Source organism: Mya arenaria, chromosome 15 (assembly GCF_026914265.1).
Source record: "Mya arenaria isolate MELC-2E11 chromosome 15, ASM2691426v1".
In the NCBI taxonomy this organism is placed as follows: domain Eukaryota; kingdom Metazoa; phylum Mollusca; class Bivalvia; order Myida; family Myidae; genus Mya; species Mya arenaria.
In genome coordinates this window covers 52,074,718-52,091,760 of record NC_069136.1, presented here as the reverse complement: position 1 = coordinate 52,091,760, position 17,043 = coordinate 52,074,718, and the positions used below count along the sequence as shown (strand labels likewise).

The following is a 17,043-nucleotide window of genomic DNA, read 5'->3' as shown; positions in this document are numbered from 1 at the left end:
TAATTTAAATCTGTTGAAATTGTTTTTGAATGTACAAAAATGTCACATGCTCAAGTTTCATTGAATTGTATTTCTACGCGATACATTTTTATTTATTTCCGAAATGCTTTTGTTTAAATACTTGTTTTGTGCCTCAATAAATGTTAAAAATGATAGGTTTCTTTGATGGAAGTAGGGTTTTATCTAAACTGTGTGTATCATTGGAAAAAATGCATCTAAAGAAATAAACTTGACCCTTCAGAAACCCAGATAACATTCGTTATAGCTAGGACATGTTATTTGGAGTAACAACAATTATATGTGATTTACTAGCTGATAAGCCCTTGCGCTGTAGGCTTCTAGAAAAATTGCATAAAACTAAATGGAACAATCACACTGAAACTGTTTTGCCAAGACTTTTGGTGATTATTATGTACAGTCCTATATGTTTATACAAGAGCTTATAAGCAGTGCAAATCATTATCCTTTCACTCTAGGACACATTTTTTGTGTTGTCAAATTTTAGTATGTAGAATAAAGCTACACTCTAACAGATAAGATTGACAGTTTTGACATTATTATTTTTTGTCTCAGAAGTAACCATCAATTCATCCATATGAGATACCTCACAATAAAACAATACTCAATTGATATTTTGTATGCAGCCTCATATAGCGGTCCTTTACCAATACATTTGTTTTGTTAAAATTATATCCATGAGGTGAAAAATTACCCTGCACCGAGGGTCCCAGGTTTTCTTTATACTAAAGAATATATAAATTTAATATACTATATTATATATATAATAAACTTATATAAATTTTTTAATATCTTCTTCGCTGAGACCGCAAGGCCACGACTTTTGAAAATTGGTATGTAGCCTCATGTAATGGCCGTTGGCCATCCTTATTAACCACTGACTTGTTAAATGGGCAAAATCTGGGTTCAAATCTAGTGAACGATATACTGCAAATAAAAATAATGCAGAGTGAGTTAAGAATAATGCATGATTGACGTCGCTTTAGTGTAATAGTATTTTTTACATGTTAAAGTAAAACAACAGTATATAAAATTCAACAACAAATTGAATACCTTTTATATCTCAACGATAGACAACTGCTAATCAATAGTACAATGAAAACCACAGCGACAAGCGATATTTTCTATAAACATAACACTATTATGGTGCAAAGGTATTTGTTCTTCAATTGGGTAATTCTGTGCTATACAAACTTGTACAAACTCTTTATTCCTATAAACATACACTTGTGATTGAATGAGTTAACTTTTCATGCTTTTTAAAATAGTTTCATATCAAGAAGTAATACAAGATGGATGAGCATTTGCCTAATCATGTGGGATTTTCAGGTCAGGGAGTTTTTGTTTCACAAGATGAAACGAAATGGAACGAGTCTAGATGTACCTTGGCAGAACCAAGTGTAACCTGCCGGGATGATGGCTCATGCATTGTTGAAAATGGTTTGGAATTTCTTACAAATGTAGAAGATCAAGACAATGGATTTTGGATTGGATATGCCAAAGCATGGATTAGTTATGCTTATGTTGGTAGGTAAATTCAGGTATTTTTATGTAAATACACATATAAACTAAACAAGTCCGAATTAATTCGTTTCTCTCCATTTATAAGACATATTTGTTTATGAAACGGTTTTTAAAAACACAACAACATAATATCAATATATTTGAGGAGTTTACGTTTTTGAGTTTCCGCTTTTGAACGGGCACTGAACCACGAGTTCACTATGGTTTAAAAGAAGTCATGCGAATACAGCCTCTCTTTTGCCTCAACAGTTATCACGTAGCAAAAAGTACTCCAAGATAAAGCTTACGTCAACAAGCATGACAATGAAGAATACAAGTAATATACACTGTTACTGTCACTTCACATATAAGATAAAGACTCCATATACAAACACAAGAATCCAGTCGAAACAACAGTGATATCTCTAAAAAGGTACGGTTTGATTTGTAAGTAATTACGTTCATCAGCAAATGTCATTGTTTTGAAGGATGTGAGGAATTGAATGGTGGAGACGAATATTCTGTTTCAACTCTGGGCGAATGTAGACGTACAACAGGATGCAAAAAGTTCGGTATACAAAAATCAACAGCGGTAAGTGGTTCAGGAACGAGTAAACAAATATGCAAACCGATGACTGAATGACAAATTCTGCTCTTAATAAGGTTGATATGTACTGAAATCAAAGCCAAAAACGCAACTATTTTAAACACATTTTTTTTTTTTGCAATTCCGTTTTATCAACAACTACAATATTTGGAATGTCGCTCCAACATAAATTTTACACTATTGAATATTTTGTGTGCGGTTTGTAAAATCCTTTTGAATCTTGTGCCTCTTTCAGGGTAAAAGGGTAAATTTGTGTCATCATTTCTGTATCTATATTTAAGTATAAAATAATCAGTAGCCATGCGAAACAAATGATTGAACTGAAAACCTTCAATGTGATTATTTATATATTTTTTCTTTAACCATAAATGTCAGAGTGATAGGTGAGGAGAAATGTGATCTTAACGTTAAAATCCTAATTAAATAGCAAAGCAATACTTCATTCGTTTGGTAATAAAAGATCCATGGAATGTGAACATAGAAGTATTGTTTTGCAAAGGATCTCAGTGTAAAGTAAAACATTGAATATTTTAAAAATAGTTATTCATGAAAGATATTTACTGTTTATTTCAGTATCATTTGAAATAGTATAATATTGTATAACATTTAGCTTTAAATTCTAACTTTAAAACACATTGCACTAACATTCAAATTTAATGCCGTTGCTTTAAATATCAAATTACACATATAATTCACTTTTCATTAAAATGTGTCAAAAGTTTGTTTTCTTATATGCTTTTCGATACTATATGGAGTTTTATTAGTGAAAGAACAACAGTGAAAATATCAATTTGAACGTTTTCTAAACGTTTTCTTGATACTTGATTAGTTGAAGATGAATGTTCGAACGTTTGCTTTCATACCAAACAAATTACGGACGAAAACAACTGTTCGAACAAAAAAAAAATGTTATATCAACGTTCAAATGTACTTTGAACTGTTTGTCGTTGTAATACGTAGTACGAACTTCCCGGAAAATTCACACAACAATTTACAGATTTTCATTTTTTTATACCTCACCTACGCCTCAAAATTTGTCAACAAACTAGCGTGGTCCTCATCACTACCTGGAAATCGATCTGTCTTCAAGCAAAACAGACTGGTCTCTGACAGTAAGATGACTGAATATCCATGTAACTACCATGAAACACGCTTTTAAACTAAGAAAACTGTTTTATATCCAATGATTATCCGCAATTGTTTTGCCAACACATTCGACCTTACAAATTTTCAATAAATGGCGGCGTAGTAATTTGGTAAAGTATTCATACCACATTTAAAATAACAGTGTTTTCGTTATTTTTTTGGAACATGGATGCACTATAGAAACTTCATTGATAATTGTTCATACAATCCTTGCACTAAAACACGTGCGAATAATAAACTATAATAATTATATCAGAGAACTCTTTCTCAACAAACCGGAAATGGAAATTTGTCAGCTATAATTTTGCATGAGGTGCGCCCCACGGGTAGCGGCGTAGATAATACCCTTTTGAAAAAAGGGTGTTATTAAGAAAATTAATTAAAATTCTATAAAACTCGGACAATAAACATAAAAGAAATAGAAAATTTGTTTATTTCAGTTTAAGATCGTATTTTATTCCACTCTATATCGACAAGTGTTCAATTCTATAAAAGAAAGAATAACCTCTTTTGAAGCTTATGTTTTTTTGTTTTAACTTACTGAGCGGGCATCACTAATATGTTTGTTTTCCGATGGTTAAAGTAGCTCAGAAAGAGTTCTTTTAGTATGAATTCTATTTCAGGGTTTGCGATGTAAATGTACCAGTAAAACCGCTTCACGGACTCAAACATGCGGAGAAAAATGTGAAGAAGCTGATCAATATCCGTGTGGTGACACAGTCGAAACCGACATATTCTCATTTTACACTGTTGAAAATGGTATTAATAACCTTGATTTATTATATTTACCTCAAGGCGAACTAACAAAAGAATTAAATTTTAATATATGATTACAAAAGGTATGCTTTCATTAAGAAAATATTCATTGGAATTCAGCTCAGAAAAGTCAGTTTACCGAAAATGCTAAGTGTGTGTGTGTGTGTGTGTGGGTGCGTGTGTGTGCGTGGGTGGGTGCGTGCGTGCGTGCGTGCGTGCGTGTGTGTGTGTGAGAGAGAGTGCGCATATGTGTGTGTGTGTGTGCGTGCGCGTGTGTGTGTGCGTGTGTGTGTGTGTGTGTGTGCGTGTGTGTGTGTGGTGGGGTTATCGGTAGAAAATGTTCATTATTCAGTGAATTCACGTACCGTTAACGATCGGCATTCTGATTTACATACGCGCCTCGTGGGAGTGGACACTGAGCAACATGCTTCTGGCCAAAGATGGGTCAACAATGCAACTTTTTGCAGAAAAACGACGGTATAGTGTATCAAGTTCTGCAATATCAAGCAATATTATTCAAGACCCGAAATAATTTATAAAGTCAATCCTCACTTCAGCAACCGCGAAATCGTTTCAACTTAAAAGAAAAAGTGTCGAAGCAAAATGCAATTGTCGTGTATTGTTATGACGTCACATAAGTACCTGTTAAGGAGGTCATTTGGAACTATTTCTTTTTGAATTTTCATGACATTTAACAGTTTTTTTACCATAAAAGTAACTGAGTGTGTGTATTTTAGCAATAATAGCGATAATACACCGTTCCCGGTCAGGGAACGGGCCTTTGCAGATGATAACGACCTCAGAAAGGTGCACCAACACTATAATAAAACTTGATATATCATCAAAATAAAAGAATGCACATGGTACACTTTGTACTTGGCTGATACATCAACCTTTATATTTCAGTACCTCCTAGTGAATATTCCCATGACATTCGCAGGAACTGCCTGCTGTTCTACTACTCGTATACACAAATACCTGGAAATGATTATTATTGGGAGTCATGCACTTTAAACACCTACCCAAAGCTTTTATGCAGCAACAAATATTTTTCAGGTAACTATTGTTTTAATGCCACCTAATATGAAACAAAATTAATCAGTTTGCGTAGCCTGACAATTGCATAGCACCCACTTAACTAATGGGTTTCTTGGAGTCACTATACGGTTGGTGTGCAGGTTAACTATTTCAAACGGATGACTCTGAATCTTAGTACATAATTTGCCGCGTAACTGCCAGAAGCGACATCGAACAAAGAAATGATTTTAATACCTTTTGGCATAAACCCCAATACTGCTTTATAATCTTTAAGTGTACTTTTTCGTGAGCCAATGTCCTTTTAAAAGTTGTGTAGCCTTTAACACTTGTTTAACATTTAAACGATATGTGGTTTGTTGAGCGAACTATCTTCTTTGTTAGTGAAGGAAGTGAATATTAAAATGATTTCCGCTAATAACATGCCATTTTGTGTTTTGAATACATATATTCATTAGAACATATCTTTCATTGCCTTTATCCAGCCTACAAAGTTGTAACATAACAGGTTTTATTATTGACCATTTCTGGCATTACAACCATAAGCATAGTGACAATTCATATATTACAAATTATCCGTTTTGAAACCTATAACATCAAATGTTTTATACGTTCGCAAAAGTTCACTTTCCAACATTGTGGTCTTATTAATATAAATGAAGTACTGAAAGTACTGCTGTATATGATTTTTGATTGATTGTGCTCAGTAGCCACCAATTAACTAAGACCCAATGATGCACACAACAAGATACATAAAGCGTACGTAAGACAACACAGAAAGACCACACGCCCTTTGAAATATTTGTATTAATAAAAATTGGGATCACCGCTTCGAAACGATCCCCGTAATACTTACCCCGTCGCTGTTAGTTGGTCTTCCGTCATTGATTCGAGGGCAATGGCCTTTTTTCGTTAGTGGTGCTCCCTTTGCCGTCGTTGTTACAATTTCCTTCTTTGTCATTGATATTTCATCGTCTTTTACTAACACCAATCAATGTCAAGGAGTTTGGCTTTTGTTTCGATTGATTGTCAGTAATGCGACTGTACATGATGTACGCCGAATATTAAAGAAATGTTCAAATAATCGCAGGTCAACACTCCGCAACAGAGATCCATGATATGTGTGTCCACGTTTGTGACATGCATATAGTTGACACAGAGCCGCCGCTATGCTAGTATAAGAATCGAACGGATATTCTAAACGTTATACTTTTATAATTGTTATTTAACCGAGTAGAATCGAATCACTAATGGTTAAGAAAACGTATGGGTATGTTTGAAAAATGGATAAATATAAGCCTGAATGGAGCTAGCATCAACTTGAAGGCTTTGAAATGATATTGCTATTAAAAGTTTAATTGGTACTTTTTTGTCGTCCGATTTTAAGCAGCAGGGGTCATTTTACAACGATTTCGAAATTGAATATTTTTTGAGGTATATTTATTAAAATTAAATAGAATTTGCAACTCGCATGCAGATGCCACAATGTAGGAGTTGAAATTTGTATCATCTAACACTTTTTCACTCGGCCCAGGTCTCAAGAGAATCGACAAGCTGTTAATTGAAATTGAACCCATATCCTTGGGGACATTTTGAGCATTGTATATTTAAATAGTATGGTTTAAGGGTTAGTAGTAGTAGTAGTAGTAGTAGTAGTAGTAGTAGTAGTAGTAGTAGTAGTAGTAGTAGCAGTAGTAGTAGTAGTAGTAGTAGTAGTAGTAGTAGTAGTAGTAGTAGTTGTAGTAGTAGTAGAAGTAGTAGTAGTAGAAGGTAGTAGTAGTAGTAGTAGTAGTAGTAGTAGTAGTAGTAGTAGTAGTAGTAGTAGTAGTAGTAGAAGCAGTAGTAAAAGTAGTAGTTGTAGTGGTAGTAACGGCTACAGTGGCAGTGGCAGTGGCATTTGCACTAGTAGTAGTAGTATATGCCTCTTACACATTACAGGTACCTACAGGTATGTAGTTGTGACGCATATCGAACATTTAAATTGTAATTTGTTTGCCATCATGATGCACGAACTATCTGTTCAGATGGCGACAATACACAATCCAAGTAATGAACATTGAGCTTATGCTGTTCAAATCAGTTCTCTATGTGGGTGTGTATGACCCAGATCAAACTGTCTGATGCCTACTTAAGTGTTATTTGTTTTTAACCATAATGCAAGCCCTATTCTGTTATAGAATATAATCCGGTGGCGGAACTGCACGATCAAAGCTATAAACATTGGGCCCAGGCTGTTAAAAACTGCGTCGTTGGAGGAAATTTCCCTGCATCGATACAAAGTATTGAAAATGGAGATTTTACAGAAAAGGATCACCAGGACCACTGGACAGGAATAATTAAAAAAGAATCCATTATAGCTTTGAACGAAATGCTTGGTATGTATATCATTCTATCTTGGTTAACCGTCTAATATGTTCACACTGTTTCAACAATTTGAACGTATTGGTGGATGAAGCGATATATTTCTGTGATTGTAATAATGACTTTCAATGTATTTAAATACCATGGTTCAGATAGTGTGTATGTTTTTGTAGCAGGTCAACCGACGATATGCATATTGATCCCCAAAATTCACAACATGTATAAACAAATGTCACCTGCAACTGAATTTTAGCAAAACGATCCTTTGAATGAAAACCCCCTTTTTTCTTTCCAACACATAACAAATACGGTACGTTTAGCTGTAGTTTACTTTCAACCGGGGTATGTGCTTAAAAAAAGAATCGTGACTGTTGAGGTGAACGTTTAGGTGAAAAAAAAAATCAGAATATTAAAATGTGTAAACCCGCTCGTAATCACAATTATAAATCGCCAAAACAAGCAAGAAACACAGTTTATACCATCATCAAGGACTCCAGCGTTTTCATAACCACTATATATCAAATAGGTTATAAATACGCTGGAGTGCCGATGATGAGTTAATACATACACCATACAAAAGAAGTAACGGAAAAAGTAACGAACTTGATGCTTCAATAATTGTTTGCTAAAAGTGATTCCTTTGATAGAATAACCATGCTTGAAACTTTAAGCATTTTATTCTTACTCTCTAAGTACATGGTCTATTCTAATAACCAAACACATTCTTGAATGTCTGTCTCGGTTAGCAACTTTCCGCCATGGTCAGGCCCTCACAAATCGGGAAGAACAGTACTGCACTAAGAAAGAAATAAAACTCATGTTTAAAAAGCATGATATGACTTTCAACATCAGCAAGACATAGTGTATTTCTAAATATAAAATAAATGTACATCTTTTTGCCTAAAACGTTTTCTTTAGTGCCATTGTATAGTTTAAATTATGTTCCTTACGAACCCCACAAATACCGGTACAAACACCACCAACAGACCATACACACATTAAGTTAGCATTACCGATAAATGACTGGATGACCGCCTTGGAAAGGTTAGTGCAGTTCAAGCAAGAATGTGTACGCCACGGTTTAACGTCTTATTTTTAAACCTCATGTCTTCACATTTTAATGAATTTATATCTTGCATTGTTTTAAGTTCCTGTCACCCGATGAAGTCTATATCAAGTCGTAATGCTTTGTGGAAGTTGAAGTTTGCCCTATGTTGGGATATATATACATAAGACAGGAAGACAAGACGTACCAGTGTCAATTGTAATCATAAACGATTTTTAACTGCCTGTAAATTATATTTTCTCCTTTTCCATGACATTAAAGCACAAGATCGAAGGTTTCTGTCACTGATTTTTATGGAATTTTATGTTTTTAAACCAAGTGAACTAAAGTCAAACAGTGTAAGAAGTGATCATTGTGAATCAACATGAACTATTCAAGCAAAATACATTTTTTTATTATGATTTTGAAATTTTAAATTATAATCGAACGGTTATGATCAAGGCCCTATATGCTCGAACTCTCTAAAGTCCCTTGAAGCAGTCACGCTAAGCACGCAATGTTTTGATACAATTTGTGCTATTTAAAAAAATGGGAAACAAAAGTTTACCTCGCAAAATTATTCTATTGATCATACATTTTTGATTTTGCATCTTGATAGCACTCTAGTGGATCTAACTGTTGTTGAAAGCTATATGATGTATCGAAATGCAATGTTTAAGTTGTTGAACAACTTGGAATGTCGAATTTATAAGAAGTAAGAATACATTTTATAGCAGACACTTAATGACACCAAAATACAAAATTAAGGTTAAATTGATCAATTAATCATTTGACTAATCAGTCAATAAATGAATTAAGAAAAAAAAAATGTTTAGTTATAGAATGAATTAAATTCTCAAAAAAGGCTCAGACAATAACATTTTTATTTTTCGGTAATTCTTTCAATCGTTACAACACATTTAAAATTGCATTGATGTCGAGCAAATTTTATTTTTAATATTTCCTTAATAAAGTATTCGATGATTGCTAGAATTTCTATTTTAACCATCATATCAATATCACACATTGTTGAAATGGAAGGGTATTAATCATAGCTAAAATAACAGTTAGGTGTTGGGTAATATTTCTCCCCTTCGACGTTATGCTCCATTTTCGACGTACTGAAATTGAAATAATTCTTGTCTTCAAATTACTGCTCCTAGATCAACTTAGAAACGATGACAGACAGTTAAATTCGAATGCATTCTGGATTGTTTCCATAGGATTTGTCTGAGTAAATCTCGGTAACTACTTCCTGGAGATATATTCGGTGTAGCGACTGATTTACCACATCGATGATTGAAGACATAACAAACATTTGAATGGGATGAAAGAATACAAATATAATTATCCAATTTCACTAATTAAGGACCCTTCACTTAGTGATGCTCTATGGTATCTTTTAACAAATAAGGACTTTTAAAATATTTTGCCTTTCGGGTAATCTTTTATGTGACTTTAACGTGGTTTTACAGTCATGAAGAAAAAAATCGAATATCTATTTTGGCCGCCAGAGCACCATGACAACAATGCAGATTTCATGCCAACAGCTCGGATAAGGCAGCTTTATGGAAACAATATAATAAGCCATATATTACTCCGGTTAAATCACGAGGCATTCCTTCACTACTCAACCAATTTGATGGTCAATGCATTGCAGACAACCAAGTTAAGGCCGAAATCCTTAATGATTTCTTTGTCCTTCAGACCTACGTCGACGATTCAACTCAAGTATGACCTGAACTTGATTTAACTAATACTGATGACAAACTTGATTCGATTGTTACCGTACCTTCCGAAATCAAAGATGCTATAAGTAGTCTCTCGGTTGGTAAAGCATCTAGGCCTGATGGCATTGATAATCGTAATTTATTTGAAGCTTCTTCAGAACTTCGCCAACCCTTGTGTGATTTTTTCAATGCTTCGTTAACGTTTTTGTTGTTCTGTCTAACAGGAAATATTCAAATTATCGCTAAATCTCACCTTTGAATACTATGGAGAAGGTCTTTGAAAGAATTATATTTAATCAAGTATTCAACTTTCTTCGCGATACAAGTTTTTTTTTACCCGATCCCAATCCGGCTTTCTGCCAGGTGATTCCACTGTCAACCATCTTACCTACCTCTATAATAGTTTCTGTCAATCTCTCGACAATGGTTTTGAAATAAGAGTTGTCTTTTTGATATAAGTAAAGCATTTGACAAAAATTGGCATCGTGGTCTAATTCATAAACTCGAAAACGCAGGCATTTGTGGTCACTTACTGTCAAGTTATTAAGTTCAAACCAAACAAATCTGAATCAATGGTCATATTTTGGAGACGAAACAATCCTATTTATCCGCCTGGTTACATGTTTGACACTGATATCCTGTTTGTTGAATCTCACAAACACCTGGGTATTTTTCTTTCTAATGAAGGCAATTGGCATACTCACATTAACTATATTAAAGAAAAAGCTTGGTCTAGAGTTAACATCGTGATACTTTAACGCTATCAACTCGATAGAAGGTCTCTGGAGGTTATGTATCTTTCTTTTATTAGGCCAATCTTGAGTATACAGCTGTCATCTGGAATAATTGTACACAGTATAAAAACAATGATCTTGACAAAATTCAAAACGAATGTGAACGAATTGTTACTGGTTGCACTCGCATTGTTTCTCTGCGACTGCTTCACATTGAATCTGGCTTTGAGAGCTTGGAAACAAGGCGTGAAAAACACTCTTAGAGCTTATACTCAATAACAAAATGAAAAATGGTCTCTCCCCTGATTATCTTTCAAGTTTGGTTCCTAAGACAGTCGGTCAAGCATTAACAAGATTACTTCGAAACATATCCTATAGCTCTAGCTTTCGTACACAAACGTCACTTTATATGAATTCATTCTTTCCTTCATCAATCTCAGCATGAACTAGTCTTCCAGCTGAAGCACAAAACATTGAAACAGTTTCTGGTTTTAAAGCGTACCTTAAGTCGAATAATTCAAAACCAAATACTCTGTTCTATTATGGAAAAAGTTGATTGCAGGTCATTCACACTCGCTTACGGAACGAGTGCAGTTCATTGAACCATCACGTTTTTGTTAAAAATAGTGTTCCCTAATCCCTCTGTTCGTGTGGAGTTCAGAAAACAACGCATCATTGTCTTCTTATCTGTCCTCCTTATACTGACCTTTCTGTAACATGTGATATTCAACACTACCAATCAGGGCTCAGTGAAGAATAGTCACTGGAAGTAATTCATTTAAACCAACCACCCTTCCCTCTTTTTTCTCTCTTATCCTCTTTAATTTTATATTCTGTTCAGAATTAACGACTTTTGTATTCAATAAGTGAAAATAAACTAAGCTTATTATAGCATATGTCAACCTTTAGCTACTATCTTGTAAGTGTACGTCGTCTGTAAAACAAATCTTAAAATATTTAATTATGTTAAATAAAACCAAACTACGTTAAATACTACCACTTGGTTCAATTCAACAATATCAGTATTATTGTGTCATCTACTATTTAAGCTGTACACATGTCCGTCATTAAATATGTAATTTTGCTAAGGTTTGGAGAAGAACTTTTTAAGATATTTATCTTTCGTTCTTATTCTTTTCTAGACTGTACATGACTGTGTTTTCTGTTTGTTTTAATGTTAAGTGTGTACACGCTTATGAATATAATATGTTTAAACTAATAATATTTGTTAAACATGCGTTGAAGGGGAGACTTTATCGGGTATATAATGAACATTTTTCTTAAGAATGTAGAAACGTATGATTTCATCTGTGAGTATTTTTTAACATATCAACATTCTTAAATAAAAAAAGAGTAATCGTTTGAAAGAAGGATAAGTGTACAATTGAGAACACGTGTGATATTTATTATCAACATACGTCGTATAACATGCACTTATTGGCGTTGAAGGGGAGACATCACGTATTCTACAATGCAACGTTTTGAAAGAATATAGAAACGTATGATTTGTTATGCTTGTATTTTAAACAAACTTAAGAAAGATTATGATAGTTTGAATCATACGTCGTTTAACTTTAACTGACCCATTACGTTACAGACAATAGCATCAATCCACCTTTGACGTATGCATATGTGGAGAAGATAAACCAGACTTTTTTCATCAGATTTGCTCAAGAAGGTGACTTGAGAAAAAGTTTATGCGCAGGAGGTAAATATCAATTAAGCATAAACCGGTTTAAATTCCAAGTTAGTTCTTACTGGGCTTTCACTGACACTGCCAAGTCGTTTACCGCCATCATTTACCAATGATGTTTGTTATCTTTTAGCTTTGTGTCTCTTATCTTGTGTCCGTTCGGCCTTTATCATTGTGCTCTGAAACAGAATCATAGATACTGTTTTTTGCTAATGTTCGTAAGGGAGAGTTACTTTCCAACGATAAAAATTTTCTATCTAATTTCGAACGAATATTGAACCAAGGTTCTTATTTTGTTATTATTGTTAAATGCTTGGACAAATGTGAGGTTATGGCCATATAACTAGATAAGGCCCCTAGAAGACTTACGTGCCAGGCAATTCGAGTTCCGCTTACCCTTTAAAGCTGGTAATCTCATCATTTTTAGACTGTCGGCTGCAAGCCGACAGTCTTTAGAGAGCGGTATTTCAGAAACGCGACTAGTCGTCTGACACGACATATTGAACATGCATATATTAATACGCACCACCTTCGTAGCAACAGAACTACTTATGTGAATGTGGGGCGTCAAGTACTTGCTTATGTGTATTTAACGCATTGTTGCATTGTTTTGACAAAACATTGCGTGTTACTCTTAGTATAGCTTTACTTAAAATTTGATCAGTTTTATTAAAAAAAATAATGAAAATATAGCATGTACATACATATACATTTTACCCTACAACCAATAGTAAGCTACGCCACATGTTTGCACCCCGTGTGACGTCACACATATCCCGGCATTCAAGATTATCCGGCAAAGAACACATTCATTTTTTTCAATAGCAATCGAACTATTGTATTTGTTTGAGTTAATTATTCGGATTATAACTACCACAGTGTGTCAACGATATGCCTATTGTTATTCTGTACTATAGGGTGTAGTTTTTAAAGTCATTCAATATGGCGGCGATTATACGGAAATGAATTTGAATGTTACTTCGAACACGTTCCTCTACAAAATTACCGACCAGTATTTAGTGTTATTGCTTCAACATCAGTCGAAGCAAAAATAGCATCAGTGTATGCGTCTAAAGATGTTAAATTTCGATGGAGACAAACCAGAAATGAGCTGCCAGGAAGTGATCGATTTCGGACATGAAGGTACATCCAACTGATCTACATTTCCTAGTCCAAATATTTGTACGTTGACGGATTTTTTTAACGATTTTTGATATGGCAAATCCTTCACTACAACATCCCCATGTTACTTTCAAGTGAGAGTTGATTATTAGCCCAAATAATTGTACGTAGACGAATTTTTTTAACGATTATTAATATGGCAAATCCTTCACATACAAATTGTTTTGTACCAAAAGTGGGTAGTTGTTCCGATCGGGATTCCAGGTTAAAGCATATTGCATCCATAAAATATCATAAAAACAAGAAATATTACTAGATAATGTTATTTTATATTAGTTCCGTACACAAAAAAAATAGTGTATTCAAATGCGTTTTTGTACTTAAAGTACCAAACTCTGAATAACGAACATAATTCTGCGAAAAATATCTCTATTTCAAGGTGTCTTATTTGTCTATTTATTAATGAAATATATACACTCCATTGGTCTAAACCAAACGTTTGCGTTAAATGCATTGTCTATGCTGGCGGTAAAGGGTGCCTAACATTTTTCGAAAAAATATGCCTTTATGTGTTCTACATAGAAAGTTCGCAGACATGCATCGTCTTTTCAAGCGCATTTTTATACTTAAACTACTTTTAAAACGTACCAAACTCCAAATAAGGAACAGCATTCTTGAAAAAGTAAAAAACAAAAACAAATGACTTACCCGTCTTATCCCTTTTTGACAAAACAACTATGCAGAAGTGGTCTACATGAAAAAGTTTGCGGCATGCATTGTCTATTCAATTGGTGTTTATGGCTTAAAGTGCTTTAGGGTGTACACATATTTAAACGAATGCCTGGATAGTTACCATTTAAGCAGTTAACTTTAGTATTAAAATCGTTCACAAAGATTTTGCCTTACCAATAGAAATAAAGACATGTGTACAACAACAAAATTTTTAAATAATGCATCAAACCGAAAACAATGAGTTACATATTATATTGACTGTAAAGAATGTCTTTTACGATGAATGGTCCCATCAGTGATTAATCTTATTTTTATTGTTAGTATTGCTGTTTGTACATTGATTTAAACCTTAATAAAATTGGCATATGAATTATAAAGCTTTTGAAATAAACAATGTTGAAATGCTAGATTTGATATAGTAAAACACTACAATGCAAACATCAGGCACAAGCCACATCAAAACACTCGATTATTTGCATATTAATGTGAATGCAAAACTAAAATTTGACTTAAAATTCTGAGTTCACCAGATCGTAATAGCATTCAACCATTGTAGTTGGATGTATCCACCTTCGACAAACGTTCTCAAATTACTTGACAATTTGGTTAAAAACACAATGATCAAATGACAAAATATCTAATTATATAACCCTCAGTAGATAAAAAGGTTTGGTTCCAAAAGAAACACACCGATTGTTGTGTTTATATTTATGATCAAATTCAATGTTACATTAGCGTTCTGAAATTAATAGTGATATTTCATACTGATGCTGATTGTATGGGCTAATTGGTGAAAACATCAAATAGTCATTTTTCTTTGTCATTCGATGTAAATGATATAGTTGCAGCATGGTGTAAAATTGGCAATTACACTGTCGAGCAGCATATGAGGCCAATATGTTTCTCAAATGTGCTTACTTACAACACATAATATTCTTTTTATACCACATAAATCTTTCTATAAATAATGTTTTGTATTTATCGCATAATTATAGATACGTTGCCATCAACCGCTTATGGTAATACAACATACACAGATCAAACGCAAGCGCCAACATTGAGTACACCGCCAATATCGCTTCCGGTATCCGAAGAAACAACAGCATTTTTAGACAAGAACGAAGGGGGTATATCTAATGATAACTAGTTTATTCGCTTGGAAGACGAGTAGTTCTTCATAGTTTATGTTCTTAAACTTTAGCAGCTGTTGTGTCTAAATACAAGCTCTTTTTCATGTATATTTATGATATTAAACCTGAGGTCAAGCCAAAAAAGGTCACAAGGAATAAAACAGAAAGGCAAAAAGAAGAGCGTTTTGTAAAGTCAATCAAACAACACAGATTGAAGATCGTGAAAGGAATCTTAATATTGGTTATATATGATCAAATAATGTTCCAGAACAAGGAGCACAGATACTGAAGTAGCATAATTTCGCATAATAACAATGATGATTATGTGAAATACTTTCTTTGGCGACTTAGATTTAACATAGATTATTGTCATGTTTCGAGCAATATTTCATTCCCAATTTTGATTATAATTTAATCATTAAACCGTTCATGGTACAATGATTTTGGTAATTTCCAGTGTGTGTTGGTAAATCTTAGTCTGGGTCCAAACATCAGTTAAATTTGCAAATAAAATAACGGTAATATTATAGTTACAGGGTCATCCACTGAAATAGTGGTCGGTGTGGTTATTGCTGTAACATTAATTGTTGTTGGGGTACTTGCAGTTATAATTAAGAGAAGGTAAGTCATTTATAATAATTTCTCATTATGATGTCCGTTTTGCACTGCTCTTATTTATATTTGTTAATAATTATCGAGTAAACACTAATATATAACATTGGCCCCTAAAGGAACTTATCCTAATCAAAGGTATATCATATGTTGACGTTTATTCGAAACAAAATGATAAAATACACTTACATTCAATTGAATGGACATTTACTGAAACAATCAAATGTGTTCGGAATGCTGGAATAGGATTTTTTTGCAAGTTGAATATATAATGCTAAATGTAATAATTTTCATTTAAGTTCAGTGTATTTTGCATGCGTATATAACAGTATAATTATGATAATTTTCAGGGGCATGCTCAGGGCTTGCTTTAAAAACACCGCGACAGCAAAGTCTTCAGGACAACCAGACACAGGGGTGTCCACTTCTGTTGAAAATCAACAACGAGTTGAATATGTTAACACAGTAAACAATGAAATGGACAAAAACACTGGAAAGAGCATAAAAGGAAATGCTTACGAAAAGCTTAACATTACTACAGGTGTTGACAACTATCTCTCAATCGAAGAAATAAATACAGACGAGCATGAATATCAAAATACATGAATGCAAAGAGGAACGTAATAATGCAAAGAGAATATTCGTTTTGCAGCTGTTTTTTAATATAAAGTACATGTATTTATTAATTACATTCATAACATAACGATATACATGTATTTAGATAAAATGTCACAATATCGCCTTTTTTATGATTCAACATAATTATTCATATATTTATCAGGCATTCACAGAAAGCAACATGTTCACAATTAATTAAAC

At 33.6% G+C, this 17,043-nt stretch overlaps 1 protein-coding gene across 1 annotated transcript; it reads left to right on the top strand.

The window, feature by feature from the left end:
- Positions 1-1,310: 1,310 nt before the first annotated feature.
- LOC128219471 (uncharacterized) lies at positions 1,311-15,906 on the top strand. Its single transcript, XM_052927282.1, has 6 exons — positions 1,311-1,347; positions 4,937-5,086; positions 7,243-7,440; positions 12,533-12,643; positions 15,478-15,609; positions 15,881-15,906. Exons 1-6 carry the CDS (start codon positions 1,311-1,313, stop codon positions 15,904-15,906), a joined length of 654 nt encoding a protein of 217 aa, XP_052783242.1.
- The last annotated feature ends 1,137 nt before the right edge of the window (positions 15,907-17,043 follow it).

Excerpts from the sequence above, each read along its gene's own strand:
- LOC128219471 (XM_052927282.1), top strand. The coding sequence starts at position 1,311 with ATGGATGAGCATTTGCCTAATCATGTGGGATTTTCAG. Across the intron at positions 1,348-4,936 it reads TAATCATGTGGGATTTTCAG|TACCTCCTAGTGAATATTCC; the intron begins GTCAGGGAGTTT and ends TTTATATTTCAG. Across the intron at positions 7,441-12,532 it reads AGCTTTGAACGAAATGCTTG|ACAATAGCATCAATCCACCT; the intron begins GTATGTATATCA and ends ATTACGTTACAG.